We start from the raw sequence: 21,489 nt of genomic DNA on the forward strand, positions 1-21,489 counted from the left end.
AGGTTCCTATCAGCTGCCAGCATCTCACTTGATGATTGCAAACCAATCAGAAACTGGGAGTTTATTCCAAAAAATATAATGATGTTAATAACAATGTTTAGAATATGGAATCTGAGTCCTGGTTCAGAATGGAACTCAGACCAAATCTGACTTTTCTATATATGAGTATTAGGCCCTGCTCCAGCCGGATGATGTATGGCACGGCCGGAGGCAACCGCAAGGCAGGGTGTTAGGAAAACGAAATGAGATCGCACCACATATGTAATTATTTATTGATCTGAGAATTCCATACAAGGTAAACAAATGTTTACAATATCATATACAGTAAAGCGCTTCCAGGGCTTAAAAAAAATGATTGTCACTCACCGTGCTTCACAGAATAAAAATGTTTTTTCTTCTTAAATGAATAAATAATCTGATGAGTTCAAAATAATATTTACAATAAAAACAAATAAAAAAGCTTTGGATATATTAATTTCTTCATGATTCAGTACTTCTCATTCATCAGGTGGATTTTTTACCACACATTTCCCCTGAAACAATACAAATCTGGCGGAGACTATAAATCAAGAGGCCGGCAGGACTTGCTGCATTTGAATGTGTTAGTTCAGGTAAGCAACATAGAAAATGTCTTGAGGTCTGTGCCAAGAGGACAAATACAGCGGAAATAATACCTTATCAATCATAATGCCAGATCGCATTCATCACGTGACGGAAAATGTACACTAGGCCGTGATGAGGACATGGAATCGCAGGCGACCAAAACAGAACATAAAAATACAAACTCTTTCATAAGAATATATTTGTGCTCTTTCATTTGCCCGCTGGCTCCGCTGCGCCGTCAAGTCGGCAGTTTCCGCGTGGATCCGGCGTCCAATACGTGCTCACGCTGTACATTGTCAAGCAGCAGCGTAACGGCGGCAAATGGGCAGTGCAAAGCAGTTTTATAAACAGATTCTCGGGCTCATAAAAAAAGAGCCAATTTTACATAGCAAATAAAGCAGAACACGAGGAAGTCTGCATTTTATGTACATAAAATGTCAGGACACGACTTTCTTTGTTCATTGTGGAGGTGAAGGCGTTGGTCGGAGGATTCTCTTGATCCGTTTGGACATCATCCAGAATTCAAGTACTCCAAAGCCACTTCGTAGCAAAACTTATACTGATCCTACAAAGATAAAAGTGATACAAAATGTTATCTGTGAACTGTAATAGGCCTTTGTTAAGGACATCCAATTTCATGAATAGTTAAATCGAGGACTTTTGAATCGATTCAAAATACATTCTTTGCAAAGGTTCCCCAAAACTAGATTTCAAATATGTCGAAGGATGAGCTGTGAACGTTGCAAATGATCTCTTTGCATAACCTCATTTCATTTTAACAATATGTTTGCAAAATATAAATTCTAGGTTGAAAAATATATGCTGTACACCTAAAACAACATATTCCAACTTTGTAAATGGGAACGTTTCACTAAAATGTCCTAGTCATAGAATGTTTACCGGCGCCGCAGTTATTCCTAGCGTAGATCTAGCAAATACGTGTTTCATACACTAGGCCTACACTAACATTAGCTGTGTCTATTTCCTGGTCCACGGGCTTCATTACAAGGTTGGTGGTAACCTGCCAGTACTACTGGCGGGTTGCTATCAACCAGGGGTCAAGTCCTAAAAATTAAAGTGGGGGACTCATCACCAAACGCAATGGAATGTGACATTGCCCGAAATTAGCATATCAAGGTGAAATATGCACATTTGATTAATTTGGCTTTGCATAACTTCCCAAATTGCACAGGACGAATGACATTTGCCTTTCAGAAAATCAACACACACAAAACCAAGAGAGCATATTTTCCTCTAATAGTGTTTTTGAAAACGTTAAGATGTGTGCATTTTTCAAACTCCAAGAACCAATAAAAATGTTTTCCCTGGAACTTGCAGTACATAAATGGGACATTTCACCTTTAGTTGTTTGTTATTTTTCATCAGTTTATAAAGTGCAGTGGTGAAGTGTCCAGCCTGCAAACCTAACGACTTTGGTTCAATCCCAAAGGTCAGCTTAAATTCATAAATTCAAAGAGGATGTTCATTGTTTCACATTTTAGCTGGGGGGGTCTGAGTCCACCCTCTGAAAAAAGTGGGTGGACTCCGTCCACCCGCGTGTATCCTCGACTTGAGCCCTTCTACCAACCCCATAACACTGTTACCACCGCATGAGATCCTGGTGCTACCCGGGATATCATAAGCGGCAGCGGTACAGTAAATCCCCAATCCCATAGCGTCCCATAGCACTTCATGGGAATGGGGAAACACATATCTTATCCACTAATAACCAATTTGACAGGTATAAAAGCTGCATTGTTCAAATTGACCCAACTGCTGTAGTCACATTTACTTGTTTGATAAACTCAGCACCATATGTGTTCCAATAATATAACTGGTTTACTATATTTTGGAAGTGAGCGCGGCCTATGAGTGCACCCTTCCAGTGTTACCAATGAAAAGGTGGCCCACATTTGCAAATGGCAACTCATTCCTTTTGTGACAGACTCTTTGGGTAGTGCCCAAGGAGAGTTTTTTGATAAAATGCCATACAAATTGTGAATTTGAACGAATATGTATTCAGTAACACTGGTCAAAATGACTAGCCGCATGATGAAGCAACTTATCAAACTGGTCCACACTAGCACTTTGTGTTTTTGCTACAGCATTGCCCTATTGCCCTATAGGCCAGTCCCAGCCTGTGTGCAAGCCAATGTGCAGCAAAGTACTATTACCATCTGTCCAGGGCTGCAGAGGATCGAGTGTAATGAGCTACTTAGACATCACAGTGAAGCAAACAAAACCACCTCTGGCTTGCAATGCATAGAGGCCTCGCTATTAGGTTTAGCAGAGTTTAAAACGTGCAACACACACAACCAGTGGTTACTAGGTCCTTGATAACAACCTAAAATGCCAAGTATTGAAAAACCTTTTAGCCAAGTCCTTAGAGAATCATTTCAAACACAGCCATGCATGACACGTCATGTACATTATAAAACACCGCCATTTCCTTAAATGTAACTAAGCGGATCTATGACCTCTCCCTGAAGGCTAAGTCGCCTCACTCCCAAATGATCTCAACCATCGCATTGCAAGATACATTCCTCGAGGTAGCTTTTTTGGCCATTTTATCTCATGTCATCTAATCACATTTTGAGGTTGTTTTTTCCTTTTTTCACCTTCTTTCATTGCAAAACGGGAGACCCCCCCCTTGCTAGCCCCCTCTTACGCCTCCTGACCCTGCGTTTTGACTTTTAGTTCCTACTTTGCTATTTTTTCCATCCTGTTTCCCCTTCTATTTAGGCCTTTCCCCTTTACAGTTTCTAATGTACTTTTTTTTAACATATTTTAAAAACTTTTCTGATGCTTCTTCCTCTACTTTTTTTTTAAATGTCGGACTGAGTTGGGATTTGTTTGAGGTGGACTTCAGTAAAATGGCTTTCATTGAGTTGGCGTAGGTGACAGGTGGATATATTTTATATGAACACGTGCCTGATTGGGAGGTTAATGATATGTTATGGTCACCACGTTTTTTCGTTCATATGGACTGGCTAAGCAGATCTTTGGGGATTAATGCTTAAAAGATTTATATCTAGGCCACTATTAAAAAAAAGAGCAAACTCATACATGGAAATTACGGTGATTCTCCACAAAGGAATTTCTTCCGTTACCGTAACGCATTCTAGGGCAGTTTCCAGAAAGAGTGAGACCATGGCCCTCCACACGTACCCCCACTTCGCTCCCCCACATCCCCTGTGCATCACAGTTTTTAAATCTGTTCATGCAAAACCAACCAATAGGACCATGTTGCATCTTGATCTGAGTTGGCGCTGGTGATAGAAGTGAGTAGAAGCGGTACATCGCATAATGAATTTCCTGGACTGTAAAATCCAGACCCCGTACAGAGGTAAGTGGCGGCATAGGCACCGTAGCCAGTCTGTGAAGAGACGACACAGAGCCACTGACCATAATGCATTACTGCAGGCATTGAGCAAGGGACTTTGCTGAGGCCATGCTTGCTGTCTCCTTTGCAATGCCTGGGTGGGCACGTGATCCACTAGGGAGGGAAGCCACTTAGACACTGCACCAGTGAGCGATGTACAGAGTAATGCATTGGGGGGGGGGAGTACATGTTTGTATTTCTGTAGTGAGATCATGGTGATTGGAGCAGAAGCACGTGCACAACAGTGTGGGCATTCCTGCAGACAGGGGCCTTACAGAAGGGCAGGGACCAAACTGCAGTCACAGAACACCAGGTGATGAAGGGTGCATGGAAGAATATAGACCGTGCAAGACAGATAACCAGCAACACAAAGGAAGCAGTGTTTCCATGGAGATGTCAGTGTACCTATGATCATGGGAGGGAAAGGTGTTCATGGGAGAGGGGTGCAGACGTTGGAGAGGGTGGCTGTCGCGTTAGGGTGCAAGAGATGAAGCATCAGGGCAGAGATGAAGGTTTGAATGCTGGGGTCTTTTGGAAAGTAGGGAATGTGGGGTTGAACTGTTGTGGGGTGAGTAAGAAAAGGAGCGTAAGTCAAAAGATATGCAAGAAGACTAGTAGTAGAAATGTGTACAGGGAATGATTATGCATAGATACCCAGAAGAAATTGTACGATTGGCGAAGTTGAGAATCTTATCCGGGAGCTTCCAAAGGAGCGAAGAGGGTGGCCCCAGGGAGAGTATGGGAGTGAAGATGGGAGATTTTGTCGAATAGTAGGTAAGGAGGAGGCAGATCTTACAGATGTGAAACCATGGAATCCTTGCGACAATTACTGTAGAGTTGGTGGAGTGACAGAAGTTCACATCGCTGCCAAAGGGGACCCCAATATTGTCCATCATGGGAAAAGAGGCAATGTCAGGGGGCAAAGGAATGGGGAGGGGGATAAAAGGTGATGCCTAGAGGAGTGAGAGATAGAGGTCTTTGGTCCGCTTATCCTCGTCGGTCATTGCAGGAATTAAATGGGGTTGTGGGTAGTGTACACAGGGGGCATAAAGGAACGGGTTGATGATACATGTGGGGGGGCGGGCGGTCTGGCCAATCAAGCTCAGGGCTGCACGATTTCTCCTCCCTGCTTGTTGATGACTAGATAGCAATGGTGCTGGAACAGTGTCTAGCAAGAAAGAGGCATCTAGCAATGGGTAAATGTTCTTGCACCCATGGCTTTGTTGTCTCAATCATCCCTCAAAGCAGGAAGATAAGCCAAATGAAGCTAGTGAGGCATCCTTAATTCTGGCACCTGTAGCCAGTGCTGTTCTAGTAATTGTGTCTAGTATGGGAACCTTATGTGACTAAGGACTAAGCGCTGGGATTCAAGGGGGAGCGACTTGACAAATTCATAATCAAATACGGTTCCCATCTGGTGTCTCCAGTTCCAAAGACAGAGCCTAGCAATCTATGAACTAATAAGCAAGTGACATAGGTTTCAGGGAAAGGAAGAAGATTACTCGTGCCACACGGCAAAGCAGGAATGGGGGAAGGAACAAGCGCCACATACAGAGCCAACATGCAGCTTTATAGATGACAGACATGGAGACAGGAGGCAGACAATGAAAACACTCATTGCAGAGCACAGAAAATACTCATAGTCAGTCAAAGTAGTCAGACGGTGCATTGCCTGTCAGTGGACGCAAACAGGGCAGTGAGCCGAGGGTGAGGATCCTGGCGAACTGGATAGCATAAAGTGGGAGAACACAGAAGTGCGGCTCATTTATCAAGAGGCGCGATAGAACAAATATAAAAGCACACCTGATCCCAACAGTATCTAGCAACTCATCCGTGCCCAGGGCTGAACCCCACATCTCAAAGCAATCTGCCAAACAACAGTTTTACATGAAGGTCTCTGGGACGTGAAAGAGGCACGTGGGGTAAAACACGTGCAACCTCAACTAACGCACGAGAAAGGAAAAGGGAATTCCCATCATACAGCGAGAAGAGGAGATCAAGAGGTCCCTTGGCCATTTTGATCATTCAAATTAAATTGAGGCCGAGGCCTACATTAGGATAAGGCTTGGGAGGAAGGGTCATACAGCCACTTGCCTCAATGTATTCAGCTTTGGTAGAGTTTCAGTACTTATCACGTGGTGTTTCCAGCACACTAGGTGTAAACAGAGGGAGCACAAAGTGTTTTCTGTTCCATTTTCCCTAAAACATGTTAACCTTTCCCTTCTTTACCATTCTCTTTTCTTGACCTTAGCTCCCAGAGCCAACGGACTTTGTAAGGCCATCGAGCACTATGCAAGCTACTACTTCTACAGGCATTAACTCAGTACCCCTCTTCTGGGGTTACTGTTGGCACTCTTGTTCAGAAGGGAATTGCCATAGCATTTCAGTGCTGGACTGGCCAGGTGTGCAGGTCAAAGACTGATATGCAAATGGGTATTGCCCATCTGTGAAAGGTACAGTGAGCAAAAAGCATTGGCAGCAAACTCTCATCTCAAAGTGGGAAAAAAAACACAGAACAGGTTATCATGCCTGGAGAGGAGCGTCTGCTACCTTTTCTTAACTACTACAGGCATTAACTCAGCACCCCTCTTCCTGGTCACAGTCCTATAGTAACGAGGGGAGACACCCACCCCCCTGCAAGTCACCTCATTACAATAAAAATGACCTAAAATTAGAAACTCCCTGCAGGGTGGATATAAAACACCCATTGCAGCCTATCACTCCCTGCTTGTTTTGCATCTGGTTGTAGACAACAAGTATTTCTTTCTTTTGTTTTTCATTGAATTTCTAGGGCTTTGAACCTCTGCTGATTCAGACTGTAGAAGGTGTTTTTTTTACAGTGGCCTGCCCTCATGCAAGGGTGCAATTTTCCAAGCATAGTTCTGTTTGCAGAGTACGTTCTTCTGCAGGTCCTATGATCCTTTGCATCGGGAGCCAGACTCTATGATCTGGCTGGCGCTTGCGTGGCAGCAATACCCCTCCGATTTCATTCAGATGCATGGAGAGACACTTAGAGCAAGAATGCCGATTCATACCCAGTGGTATTTAACTTCTTCAATATAAAGAGGGCATTCCTGAGGGAGGGATTTCCCATGGCGACCCCTAAGTTACTCTGCTGATGCAAAGCATTCTCCTTACTAGACATTTGCTAAATGGCCCCCTTCTCTGCTGGAAACCTCTTTTAGCACTCGAAGTCTTGCAGGAGGCGCCATTCGAGCTTCTTACAGGCATGTCTTTGAAGTTCCTTTCGTTTAACGTCCTCTTTTTACTGGCAATGACATTTGCCAGCAGGACATTCGAACTTGGAGCTCTGGGCTGTACTGCGCCTGTCCTATGCTTTTCCCCCAGGAAGTGAGTTTTTGAGAACTTCTCATTGCCTTCAGGAGATCATTTTGCCCACTTTTTCTCCTGACCATTCCCCACCTAGTCCTCCTGGAAGTTGAAAGAGGTGTTCAGGTTTATTGCGCTGGCGCTGCATCCTTCGGGGGGAGGGGGGGGGGCAGTTCCCTTTTCTCCTCTTTGGGCCAAGTCATTAGGGTGTCAAACCTTCTACTTAGCTCTTATGCGATGGATCAGGGGAACCTGAAAGACAACAGGTTCATTTGCAATTATCAGTTCATGGCCGTTCCAGCAGAATCATGGCTTATTCTTGAGCGTACAGAAAATGGAGGATGGGGGGGTGATCTATGCTTGAAATGCATAGGTGGGCTTCCTGGGACTCTACCTTTACATGCATTATATAATATGGATTCTGAAGAAAATGTTGGTTCTGAGGGTTGTAAGCTGCAAATGTCATTGATATGTTAATTAAAATGTGTCTTTGGCAGTAAAGAAAATGTATGTACTTTTGCAATATCCCCAATGAGGCAATGCCTGGATTAATTGCGGGTACTCCTCATTACTCAGAGTCCTACTCTTCCTCACCACAGTCCTCTTTCCCTGCCTCGCTGTACTGAGCCCAGACCTTGATTTCTTGGCTTGTAATTGCCATGGTGACAAAGGGTGTTTTATTGCCTGTTCTATCGAGAGCGGCTACTGTTAGGGGTTTTAAATTAAAAGAGGTGGCTTGCAGGTGTGCCCGTCTCTGGGGCGACTCACCCTCAATGCTGCAAGACTACGACCAGTGGTTGAAGTGGGTGAGAGCGGTTGGGAGCGGTGCTCCTCTACTTTTTTTTGTTTTTGTTTTGCGGTTCCGATACTTCTATTTTTTTTACAAAGAAACCATTCCAGAATGGTGTTGTTTAAAAATAAGTGTAGGAAGAAGTTGGAACTTGCACTGAACGTTCCCTTAAACAGCAGGTGCGTTAGTTTGGGGGTTTGGATTGTTCGAGGGAGGGGGTAATGATGGGGTTTGTGGGGGCAGGCCACCAGGGAACATAGCTCCACTACTTCTTTTCGTACACTTCGACACACTGACTATGAGGGGGGGAAGGAGTGGGGCGCAGAATAAAGGGGATTGCCAGTAAGTAATATGGGCCTTACACACTTCACTTGGGCAAATCACCAGCCTACATTATCAACAAACATAGAAAAAGGCAAGTGTTGTTGAGAATTCTTGTTTCGCTAGATATGAAAGCACGTACCAGCAGATCCACCATGTTGGGCTTATTGTTCCTCAGTGTCTTCACTGCATGGAACACGTCAACTGCCCTCTGGTGTCGCAGCATTTCACAAACAATACTGATGGCACAAAATGTCCCACTGCGGCCGCCACCGTTTCTGCAATAAAAAACAAAAACATTAAGAAAGTGTCTCAGCGGTTCATTTGTTCAATCTACTGCGTTTCACTCGCCTAAGCACGCACGTGCGTGCACACACGCACGCACGCCATGCCAAAATAAGGTTAAAGTCAGTAGAATGTTGTAAAACACGTAACACGATTCTTAGCTTTTTACTTTAAACATGAGCTCTTTCAGTGATAAAAAATAAGACTGTTTTGAAACACAATCTATTTTCTTAATAATTATAAGAACATTTTCTGTGACTTGAGATGCACAACATGGGCAGCTTTTTGCAAACAGATTGCCTAAAATGCGCTTAGAAGATTGCCAGAAAATTAGGGATGGCATGAAGGTTGCCCCAAAAGTAGGAGGAGCCCGATTGAAATGAAAAAGCTTATACCTCATCATGAAGCCGTTCATTTAAATGTACAGCCCTCCCCCTCCCCCGCTCGTCAGGTGAACCAAGTCTACCAGGCCCCCTGCGACGAGTCCTCTCCTTCTGTGGACTAAGCAGAGCAAACAGGGAGGGGGGACACAAGTGGAGCGTTATGTTCCTATGCATCTATACTGCCACAAATGGGCAATGCTGCATGGGCATCCCAAAAGCGAGGCAGGGTAACTGCTGTTACCATCGGCAGCAGGGAGAGGGGCAGCCCCAACCTCCCCGCGCCTGCTCCTCTCCTCCCCCCAGCTACGGAGACACACAGTCTCGGCAGCTCAAAAGCCACGGAAGGGTAAGGTGCGAACAGTCATCGCACCCTTCCTCCAAACAGAAAGGTGCTAAGCGCCATAAGGAAAACAACCATCAGGCAGAGCTCAGTTTCAAAGATCTGCCCCCACCAGGGGGTCAGACAGTCGGCTATCCGGCCGGGGGCTGCAACAACAGCAGCCCCCATCACATACACAACAAACAGGGCCTCCCTGGGTCCTATAAATGAGAGTAGCATGCTCAGAGAAAACACAATCTGTTTGTGGACCCTGAACGGGGACCCAAGCAAATAGGAGGTTCACTATTTACTCAGTGTCTTCCAAATCTTCTTGCTTCTTTACCACAGAACCCGCCCACCCTACAAAAAAGGGAGAAGAGCAAAAAGAAGTACAAGGCACTGTACAGTGCCCACAACAAGTCGTGGGACACAAGAAGGCGGCACAGGTCCGAGGGGGTAACCTCAGGATCCGGTCCCCAAAAGTATGATACCATCATGATATGTGATATTGTTATTGCCATAACCCATATCTGTACAATAAAATCCTACGGCCTTTTATTGCCAACACTTGATACAAGTTGTGAGCCTATCATTATGGGTGAGGGTTTGGGGTTCGGCCATTACTAATGCATGCATATGAGTTCAGCAGTTATCACGCATCACCAGCACGCCCGTTTCAAAGTCCCGACCCTCTTCTGTGACTTATAAGATGCGTAGTGCTTGCATACCACGCCTTTTAGACCTTATATACCTGAAATGAATACAGTGCATCATGATGTTTGTTTTGGAAAATAGTTCACGGCCGTAGGCTTTATTTGCTTGTAACATAACACACCAAGTAATTCACAACGCTCAAAAGTGTGCGTTTGGGCGTCTCGTGGTGCAGGAGAGCGAGGCCTGCCAACAGGCAGCTCCAGGTGGCTCCGGAGCTTTTCTCGCCCTACGACAGCGGGCTTCCCACTGTCCCCCAGCTCTGTTGGGCAAGTACCCTTTTCTGCGTTCTGCAAGCAGGACTTTTGCCCCTCCATCGTTTACCTCCTTTCAATTTCTGGCTGGTGGCTGTTATATGTTCAATTGGCATTATCTCCTCTGACGCGTACCAACGTCTCCCCCTACGACTGCAAAGCGCTGTCTCGTCGCCTGGTCTACTTCTCTCGTTTCTGCGCTCTCCCTTCTCTTGCTTACATTAGGGTGTGTGTAGTGGGAGAATTCGGGTCCTTTGTTGCGGCCACCCCTCAGCAAGCATATCTGTGTAGATATGTTTGCTTGCGACTCTGTGAATGTGGCTTTCTGCTACTGGCCGGCTCCTTTTATGGGGAGACTTTCCTTTGTTTGTCTGAACCAGTTTGGCCAGGGGCCTCCATTCTACCCCCGCTGTGTTTTGTGCACCTGTAAATGGTGCTTCTTTTCCCCCACATTGCCCGGGCTTTTGTTCCTCTGGTGGGAGAACCTTGCCTTTTGCGTTTGGGGCTCAAGTCCCTGGCGCTTATTTCCTCGCGGGGTTTAAGCTACTATTGTGTGGCCAACAATGCTACCCTAAATTGTTAGTTGGGGAATTGCTTCAAGAATGCACCCCCTGAGTCCTCTAGCAAGGTTATGCCCCGGCAGCAGTGTATCGCCTGCCCTTTGTTTTCCCTTGGTCATGGGATACTGGACCTAGTAGACGGTAGCTTGGGGAAAGTACTCAGGGGGGATTTTGTTTGCCTCATATACAGGACACACGTCTTCATTGTTGCTGCATCCCTTTAATACTGGTTATTACCTTGCATAATTGGAATAGCATTACTGACCTCGGAAGGATGATGCACCATGTTGGCTCGTCCAAAATTCAAACCTGTGGGCCGGAGATCTCATAAATCGCTACAGCAGTCCTTCGACCCACAGAGCTAGGCTACCATCCTTATCTCGCATATTAAGGTATAGATCTTGACACAACACAATAACCAATAGTATGCCAAATTCTCAAATAGTGACCCATGCAAATTGGTGGAGGACCTGATGTTAACTTTGACATTGTTTCCACTTCATTCCACTGGACAATGTACTGTGGAGCAAGACTTGGGTGCATTTTTAATCCAAATAATTTCCTGGATTGCTTTTTAGTAAATTTGCATTTTTGTATTTTCAGTTGTGTTCTCTTGCCCTTTCAAAGTGAATAACATTTACTCTGCCTAAAAGGAGTCAAACATTTCGAATATGTGGTATTGTTTGGTTAATTTACCATGTGGTTTGAGGATTTGAAAGTAAGCTTTATTGGATACAGAGTCCTAGTTTATCTTTTTTAAAGATTGCTATGCATAAATCATTGTACATTAGTGTACAAGCTAAACAGGTCAAAGGAGACTATGTGGTCTACTGCATGAGTTACAGACTGTGGAATCAGGAAACACGGTCTAATATCTAACTCTGCCACCTGGATCAAACTATGTGATCTTGTGCTAATCACTTTACATCACAGTGCCTTATTATCCTAAACTGCCAAAAGCGGAATCAAGTAAAAGCATGCATTACTCAAAAAGACTCACTCATGAATGAATGGGTATTGTTCCATATACTGTACACTAATAATCGTGTCGATTACCAAGTCCGAATTCCCTCTGATCTCACAGCAACGCCAATTGTGAGCCATGATTCTCTTCTCATAGATAAGTGAAATAAATGATACTACAACATTTGATAGGTGGGTTGTGGCATTGGTGATGGGGAGCTTGGAGAGTGCCATTGTAAAGTTTGGCAGGGGGCAGAAAAGCATACAATTGTGTCGGCGATTCATCATGCAAACACTGGCCAATGGAAGACATGAAGGCACAGCTATGAAGGAAGCTTTTGCTCCATTTAAGCAATAAAGTGCTGATTGCTGACTAAGCAAGCTATCCCTATTAGTTGGATACATTACAGTGACTGTTATGGCAAGCTCAGATTCACCCTCCCCCATAATAAAACTCACTATGCTACTCTTCGGAGCAGGAACAATAATAGTTTGAATTTAGAATCAAAAGGCAAATGGCTTATGAGCTGCAAGGGAGTGGGTGTAGGAAGGCAAGTACACCTTGTGAGGAATTCAGTGAGAGTGCGCTCGCCTGGGCTTTTTGATTTTTTTGATAAGGAAAATGAATGATGGGAGATCAGCCTCTGAAAAATGTGAGGCCATTCTGCACACATTTGATCTGCATCCCGCAAAAACACAGTCACATGCACTCCGGGAAGACACAGCCTACAGGCACCGTCTTCCCCTGTCATATTCAGCTGGAATGTGACAGCCACGGGTACATCAAGTCATCTCAAGAAGGGGGAAGGCACACCTTCTTCCAGCCATGGGAAGCCTAATTTAAATATCAAAGGCCTCGTGGATCTGCTTTCCCTTTGTCTAATCCGGCTGATGGCAATACATACTAATGAGGAATAATTAAGGCAAGCCTGGAGAGGCTTGGTTGTCGGAAGAGACAACAGGAAGGCGGGGCCAACACTCCTTAGGTATGCAATGTGTCACCTTGAAGCTAGTTCCCACCTCTCTGAATGAAAATCAGTGAATGGCCTGTCTGGGTCCAGCAGTCACCGCAGGTGTCCCTGCAGAGCAGACCCCTTTCAGAGGGACGAAAGATGTGATTTGGGGGAGATAGGAAGTCTGCTTCCATCCCAAACTTCAAGGGAGACCTGCACTTTAATCAAGAGTCACAGAGGGCTCAGTTAACCAAAGAGACACTTTGATCTACAACATACAAGAAGATGGGTGGGATTTAGGTATGTGTTGTCACCACTTGTCTGTCCTGTTGCAGAGCACTCTGGTCCTGACCTCATGCATAACAGAAGAATGTTGGTGGGGACCCAGGCTTGGTTCATTAAGGTGGGCTTAGCCTGCACCAATCACTCGGGCCCATTTGGCTTTAAGAGAGGGCTGAACCCCTCACTTGGCAGATTATCTGACGACTTCCAAAGGAGTAAGAAGAAGGACTCATTTGGACCCGGGTTGAAGGTACAGTCTACCTTACATCTTCCGCAAGTGAAGGAAGGCCAGGTGTTCCAAGAGGGAAGCAAGATATCTCCTCTAAACATCTCCCAAGGAACAGAGGGAGATACCGGACTCAGAAAACCCATACAGCAGCTCCAGGACCGGTAACCAGCCAACAGACAGTGTGCCCTGCTAGGTTCAAACAGCAAGCTTCCTAGGTGGGAAGTGCCAGAGAGTATCTGAACTAAAGACAAGGCTGTTGCCTGCAAGCACTCTCCTGAGCTTTGGGCCGTCCACCTGGAAAGGATGACACGAGCCCTGCGAAGAAGCTAGGGGGAGTGCCACACAAGCATCAACCATCATCCATCTTTTAAGGACATTTTCGAGACAGTCGAGTCTCCGAAATGCATCCGGCTGCACCGCTTACTGTTGTCACGCCGTAGTCACATGAGCCATCTGCGCTGCCTCGACCAGCATTCCAGATCTGCCCTACCAGCACAGAGACAACTATTCTTGGCCCCGAGCCGCCGTGCCGGCCATCCTGCAGACGTCTGTCCAGCCTTGCTTGCCGAACTGCCTGCCACCTGAAACCCGCAGCTGTCTCCCACCACTAACTCTGTCTCAAGGGCTGCAAAGCCCCCTGGAACCGCCTCAACACTGTCGAGCACCAAGAACTTCTTCAGCACCAGGTACATTATGGTTATGCCCCCTGGTCCTTTTCCGAAGGCTCCTAGAGACAGTTACGACCCTTTGCCCCATTGGTGCTGGAACCGAATAACCTTGAACAGTAAGACTGATTAATTTACCAACTACTCTCCTGTCAGTATCCAGAGTGCATACCTTTCCTTCGTGAAACTGTCTATCCTCTGTGTTCATTTACAGGGTGGGTCGTATTTGTAGTGTGCTAGATCTGTCTCTTGTAGTAATAACAAAGTAGATATTTGCATACAACCTTGACTGAACAGTCCCTTTTATCATTGGGTAATAATTATATTTTTGCAATGTTGCATCTAAACAACAATCGACCACTTTGCAAAGATAAGCCTGCCATTCCGTCCACGTTACCAAAATTGGACAAGGAGGTCTTATAATTCACTTGTATTCCGATCTGTTCGGATCCCTTCTGGTGTATTAGAGGTGTGGGGTTGATTTATGGTTTAGAAACCGATATTCATCCATGGACCACTGGTTCCCCAGAAGTTGATTCGTCACACACCTGACACCAATTGCTGCCCTACTGCAGTTCATGCAAAGGGAAAGGTTTCTGTGTTTGCTCCTTTCAGAGGGAGGACCTGGTGGAGTAGCATTGATGGTGATGCTTCTTCAGTTGGGTAATGATCACCGTGACAGCAAACTCACTTTAAAGTTAAAATCATTTTATTTTTGTGATGTAGAAAGTAGGGTCGAATGAACCATAATTTCAGAAAGTTAAATAGATTTCTTGGGGTTTTCCACTCATCGATACATTTGCTTGCGAGAACAGCTTCATGTTGAACTGCTTTCCTGAATGGGTGTCTTTTTTACCAGCTGAAGCTGAACCTGAATCAGCCATCAAATAGGAATAAGAGGATATTCATCAGAAGTGGCAGGCAACGTTCATGGTGGATTTTTAATGATGTATTTTCACACGTAACTATATCAGAGTGCATCCAACACAAGCACAACTGTGATTTCTGCAGTAATGAGATAGCACAGGGACAAGCAAGCTGAGAGATTCTGCACTGAGCTGTTGTTTGTGGAAACCTATTCAATTTTCACTGTTCCAAGATGGCTTTAATCTGACGTAGCTTGTTTTCCTGTGTGTGTGGTGCTTAGCTTTGAAAGGTGAGGGTTTTTAAGTTAGGGCAGGTTGTTGATGTACCCCTCTAGTAGGAGGTTGCAAGAGTCAGCGTGCATTGTCTAGTTGCTTGATTGCTTGTCCGGTGTCTACCTCATTACATGCAGATGTGGTGGGTGAGAAAAATGACAGGCCGGGTTGTCGATGTGCCACCTCTAGTAGGAGGTTGCAAGAGTCAGCGTGCATTGTCTAGTTGCTTGATTGCTTGTCCGGTGTCTACCTCATTACATGCAGATGTGGTGGGTGAGACAAATGACAGGCAGGGTTGTCGACGTGCCACCTATGGTAGGAGGTTGCAAGAGTGAGCGTGCATTGTCTAGTTGCTTGATTGCTTGTCCAGTGTCTACCTCATTACATGCAGATGTGGTGGGTGAGACAAATGACAGGCAGGGTTGTCGACGTGCCTCTGTGGTAGGAGGTTGCAAGAGTCAGCGTGCATTGTCTAGTTGCTTGACTGCTTGTCCGGTGTCTACCTCATTACATGCAGATGTGGTGGGTGAGACAAATGACAGGCAGGGTTGTCGACATGCCACCTCTGGTAGGAGGTTGTAAGAGTCAGCATGCATTGTCTAGTTGCTTGATTGCTTGTCCAGTATCTACCTCATTACATGCAGATGTGGTGGGTGAGACAAATGACAGACAGGGTTGTCGACGTGCCTCTGTGGTAGGAGGTTGCAAGAGTCAGCCTGAATTGTCTAGTTGCTTGACTGCTTGTCCGGTGTCTACCTCATTACATGCAGATGTGGTGGGTGAGACAAATGACAGGCCGGGTTGTCAACGTGCCACCTCTAGTAGGAGGTTGCAAGAGTCAGCGTGCATTGTCTAGTTGCTGGATTGCTTGTCCGGTGTCTACCTCATTACATGCAGATGTGGTGGGTGAGACAAATGACAGGCAGGGTTGTCGACGTGCCACCTATGGTAGGAGGTTGCAAGAGTCAGCGTGCATTGTCTAGTTGCTTGATTGCTTGTCCAGTGTCTACCTCATTACATGCAGATGTGGTGGGTGAGACAAATGACAGGCAGGGTTGTCGACGTGCCTCTGTGGTAGGAGGTTGCAAGAGTCAGCGTGCATTGTCTAGTTGCTTGACTGCTTGTCCGGTGTCTACCTCATTACATGCAGATGTGGTGGGTGAGACAAATGACAGGAAGGGTTGTCGACGTGCCACCTCTGGTAGGAGGTTGCAAGAGTCAGCGTGCATTGTCTAGTTGCTTGATTGCTTGTCCAGTGTCTACCTCATTACATGCAGATGTGGTGGGTGAGACAAATGACAAGCAGGGTTGTCGACGTGCCTCTGTGGTAGGAGGTTGCAAGAGTCAGCGTGCATTGTCTAGTTGCTTGACTGCTTGTCCGGTGTCTACCTCATTACATGCAGATGTGGTGGGTGAGACAAATGACAGACAGGGTTGTCGACGTGCCTCTGTGGTAGGAGGTTGCAAGAGTCAGCGTGCATTGTCTAGTTACTTGACTGCTTGTCCGGTGTCTACCTCATTACATGCAGATGTGGTGGGTGAGACAAATGACAGGCCGGGTTGTCAACGTGCCACCTCTAGTAGGAGGTTGCAAGAGTCAGCGTGCATTGTCTAGTTGCTTGATTTCTTGTCTGGTGTCTACATCATTACATGCAGATGTGGTGGATGAGACAAATGACAAGGCAAGCAATCTGGCCTTGTCAAGAGGGGACAGGAAGCCCTCTCAGCCTAGGGTGGGAAGCCCACCAGGGAGAAATCCAAAGCCAGTGCTAGCGCAGGGGATGTTTGCATGTGTTTGTTGGTAATGTTTTGGCAGCTGGGACATATTTTGGCAGGGTGTGGGCGGGTCTGGTAGATGGAGGGACCACATGGGTGAGCAGTCAGGAAGCACATAGGGAGGAATCAAGGCCTTGACACAAAGGGCCTGGTAATTAGTTTGGCATATTAACTCATTTAGAGTTACTGAAAGCGGTAATACCAAGGCTCGCCATTGTTCTTCAGTCATTCCCTATTTTGCAGTCCCCAAAGGACTCAATAGGGAATTTGCAATTACTGTAAGCGGTAATTACCGAATGTGGTAATACTTATGGTTGGAATACGTTTTCTCCAAACAAAAATAGGTGTGAAAAATAATATTTGTAATGAAACTCAAGATTTGGCAGATGGGTGAAACATTCAGCATTCTACAATACGTTTTTTTTACAGCTACCTCCGAACTCAGAATCAAGCCCAAAGTTTACATTTGTAAAAGGTGTTTATTAGACTATCAGGTATAGCTTGGAAAGTAAAAAGGGGAAATAGTGGAGGGGGCAACACGACATGCAAAAGGAAGATTGTTTATCATGACCTGTTACTTTTGGGGCCTTTTTCTGGTGGTCAGTCTCTGCTTTCTCAGAAGATATTTCCCCAGCCGGGCTCCCCTCCTTGCACCATCAATTTGCAATGCAATCAAAACAGTCTTTTGCATTAAGCAAAAGGCACAGGCTATGATTCATGGAATTATCTGCGCGTAAAACGCAGATTTGCGCGCCATTCTGCCCGAAAATCCCTGTTTGAGGTATGGGGATTTTCGGTCAGAATGGGGCGCAGATCTGCGTTTTACACGCAGATAATTCCATGAATCAGGGGCACAGTCTCTTCACAGTCAGGACCTCTCTGAATCTTTTCTCATCGTCACTCACAGTCAGTAACCTCAGCTTCTTGCTATTTCTCTCACAGTTTTAGAGGATTGTCTCTTGTGCTTGTTGTGGGACGCGATTAAGCGTTCTGCACTTGCATCAGACCTTCTGTCAATTGGTCAGTGCAGATAGCCTGCGGCTTCTCCCAGAGGTGTGGTGGGCTGACGTGGGTTCCAGGTCGGCTGTGGGGCTCCACATAAGGGGCTCTCCATGCATCCCTCACCGTGGGTTCTGTCTTTAAAGCCCACCTAACCCTGTTTCTTTGCTCCTTCCTGCCTCGAAGGAAGCCTGTTCCTGATAGTCCTAACGGAGCTTCCTATCTCCCAAAGTCTGCCTTTTCTAGCTCCTTGTCAGCCTGATGGAAGCTCCACCAAGTCCTTGTTCCACCTCCCTCATGTACTCTGTATTTCAGGATGTGCGTTTCCCTTTCTAGCCTATTTTGGCTCCCCAAATCCTCTTCTAAACAACTTCACCTTCTGAGTTGCTTCCCCATTCTCCTACATTTGACTTTACTTCTGCTTCCTGTTCCTCCTTGCACTCCTCCCTCTCTAAACCCCTAGACTCCTCCTTCCCAGTTAACTCCAACGCCTCCTGCTCGGCTCTTCCTTTCACACTTCCTCCTGCCCCTCTGCCTCCACCTTCCCTACTCCTCTTTTCCAAACTTCCACCTGCTTGCCCACTTCAGATTTCTTTATTTGTTTGCTTTGTATACAACATACCTCAGAGCTCACAGAGGGAAAATGGGCTGGGAGAGGGAAAGGATTTGAGGAAATACCCAACAGAGTCTTCAACAATACACAGTTTTCAGTGATAGCACGTTTTCAATGCTTCACATTGCTACGCGAGACAGCATATTCACGGTGGATGTATTCTTTCTTTTCTTTTAGCATAGGAATTCAGTACGCTAAGAGTCCGGATTCTGGCTAGGGACTCATTCACGCTCTCAGCTTTTAAAAAGTTGTTAGGGAATGTTTTCCTCAACAACAGTGGTTTTTGCCCTTTTGTGAATTTTAGTTGGTCTGATTCTAGTTGGGCCTCATTACGAGTTGGGCGGTGGGGTTGGGCGGTGCGTTAATAAACTGGAGGTTAATCTGCTGACTTTCCACCCATTTTTGGTGGAATTACCAAGGCAGAATTGCCGCCACAGTAATTCCACTGAAAATGCCCCATTGAGTCCAAAATGGGGACTTACTCTACTACAGCCATTTGTAATCCAGCCGTAAATCCGCTGGACCAAGTGGTGGTAACAGTAATTCCTTTGGGTGGTATTCCAGCAGATTTACTGCCAGAATACCGCCCAACTCGTAATGACCTAAGATCCAGGGGAAGTGTGTTCCACATCTTATGGCCTGATATGGCCGGCCTCCGTTCACAGAATCTATGGAGTCTGAGTGTTCGGTGGGCTTTTTCATTGTCTGATGTTGATCTCAGAGGTCTTCTTGGCATATATTTCCGCATATTGTTTGAGTGATACTTTGAAATGATCTTCCACACAGCTTTCCTGGTGATGCGCAAGAATTTAACCGCATTTCTCTTGTGGATGGGTAGTAAGTTTACGCTTCTGAGCACTACTGGTATATGCTCTTGCTTCTTCAACCCGAAGATAAGGCATACTGCCGTTTTGAATGACCTGTAAACACCTGATTTGTTTTTTGTGGAGGCTGGAGAGGAGGCGGTTACAATGGTCTAATTTGGACAATATCAGTGTTTGAACCAGTTGATTTTTGTGGTTCAACTCTAATACTAGGGTTTCCACAATATGTTTGCAACACAGTGTGTGATATAAGTTTGTTGAATGATAAAATCTGGTCGAAGGTTTTTTGATATTGTTGCTGCATTGCCTTTTTCTGCTGAAACTTCCAGTGTTATGCGGACAACACTCAACTCATTTTCAGGCTGCCCTCGGCCACCTCCTCCACCTCTCTCATCTCTGATCGTCTAACTGCCATTCAAGATTGGTGTGCCGGCAACTATCTTTGACTGAATGCCAGCAAGATGGAGATCCTCCTCATAGGCACACCATCACCATCCTTTCCTCTCTCTCTCTGGCCGGCCTTCCTTGGCCCTCCTCCTATCCCACCTGTGATGCTAAGAACCTCACGGTCATCTTTGATTCCACACTTTCCTTCTCTACCCACATCGCTGATGTCTCAAAAAAGTCAAACTTCCTACTGCACCTCATCAGAGGTACTCTTCCTTTCCTCTCCTTCCCCCAGGAGCTCACCATCTCCCAAGTTTTGGTTCTCTTTAGGTTGGACTACTGCAACAGCCTCTTTCTAAATCTACATGCCTCTACTCTCCGCCCTATGCAACTTATCCAGAACAAGACTGCAAGACTTGTCCTTGGCCTGGGATCGTATCTCTCCAGCTCTGGAATCTCTCCATTGGCTCCATGTGGATGCAAGAATTAAATTCAAAACCCTCTGCATTGTCCACAAGGCTTTCTGGGGCCTAGGTCCAACTCACCTTCAGCCATCCCTCCGCAAATACCTCTCCTCTCGAGCTCTCCGCTCCTCTACCTCTAACTTCCTCAGGGTCAGTCGTTTTTCAAAGAAACGAGCAGGGGGTCGATCTCTGTCTTCGACTGGGGCCTCCCTCTGGAATAGCCTTCCTGCCACACTAAAACTTGAGGAGAATCATCTCCGGTTCCGGAAGCACCTCAAGACTTTCCTCTTTGCTTCTGCCTTCGCCTCCCCTGTCCCCTGCTGATTATTTTTGTCGCCCTTCGGCACTGTGCACCTGGCCACACTCTGTCCTCCGGGCCCAGGTACCTGCTCACCCTGCCAACTTCCCGCACTGCCTCCGGGCCACCCCTTGCACTGGAGTTTGTATCTGTACCCATACAGCCACCCCCCTTTTTTTTCTTCCAGCACTTATCAGACCTACTCAGTCTGCCGCCTTAAACTCAGCACTTGCCACTTGCCGGCTGCACTACCATTGTTTTTTGCCTTATTATTTATCAATTTATTATTATTTACCTGTGTCTCCTTGCTCCTCGCTCTCCCCCCCTTGCTTTCACTCCCCCCCTCTCCCATGCACTTGCGCGTTCTCAATGTCACTGGGCCTAGTAAGATCGTTGTTTTGTTTGCCCCTGTTGCCCCTCCCTTGCCTTGTCGTGCTTAGAAACACTTGTGTATGAGCGTGATATAAATAAAATATCATATCATATCTTATCATTATTGGTGCCAAACCTGTCTCTAATCCAATGATTGGGGATGACAGCTAATGTTGCCCGTCCACAGAGAATGATTTTTGTTTTTCCAGGATTCAAACACAATTGTTTATCACACATCCAGTCATGGAGCACAGCTATACACTCGGGGATTTGAGATCCATGATGTTGGTGGGTCATGTTTAGCTGAAACCTCAGTTGTGCCTCATCTACAAAGAGGTTACATCCTATCTCAAACTACTCAACGATGTCTGTGAGTGGTCTTTTGTAGGCATTGAAAAGCAACAAGGAAAGGGAGGATCTTTGTGGTATCCCTCGTGGCAAGGTGATGGTTTTAGACTTGACATGCCCCATCCCCAGGCAGATTGGTTTTTCAGCAATGATTTTCCCTTGCGACCCATAGATGATTCCAGTCTGGTTTAAGGAAGACATGGTCCACCACATCAAAGGCAGCCGAGTGGTCAAGGAGG

General features: G+C 46.0%; 1 protein-coding gene across 15 annotated transcripts in view; it reads right to left on the minus strand.

The window, feature by feature from the left end:
* Positions 1 to 248: 248 nt before the first annotated feature.
* The window catches only part of PTPRM (protein tyrosine phosphatase receptor type M), a 2,094,608-nt gene continuing 2,073,367 nt past the window's right edge, over positions 249 to 21,489 (minus strand). For all 15 annotated transcript variants that reach the window (XM_069620757.1, XM_069620755.1, XM_069620756.1 and 12 more), the window contains 2 exons: positions 8,569 to 8,704; positions 249 to 1,168 (listed from right to left, as the gene is read on the minus strand). In XM_069620757.1, the coding sequence (XP_069476858.1) occupies positions 1,115 to 1,168; positions 8,569 to 8,704 (190 nt within the window). In that variant the 3' untranslated portion in view covers positions 249 to 1,114. The remainder of the gene's footprint in view (positions 1,169 to 8,568; positions 8,705 to 21,489) is intronic.

This window comes from Ambystoma mexicanum, chromosome 5q, assembly GCF_040938575.1.
Source record: "Ambystoma mexicanum isolate Mex_15411 chromosome 5q, UKY_AmexF1_1, whole genome shotgun sequence".
In the NCBI taxonomy this organism is placed as follows: Eukaryota; Metazoa; Chordata; class Amphibia; order Caudata; family Ambystomatidae; genus Ambystoma; species Ambystoma mexicanum.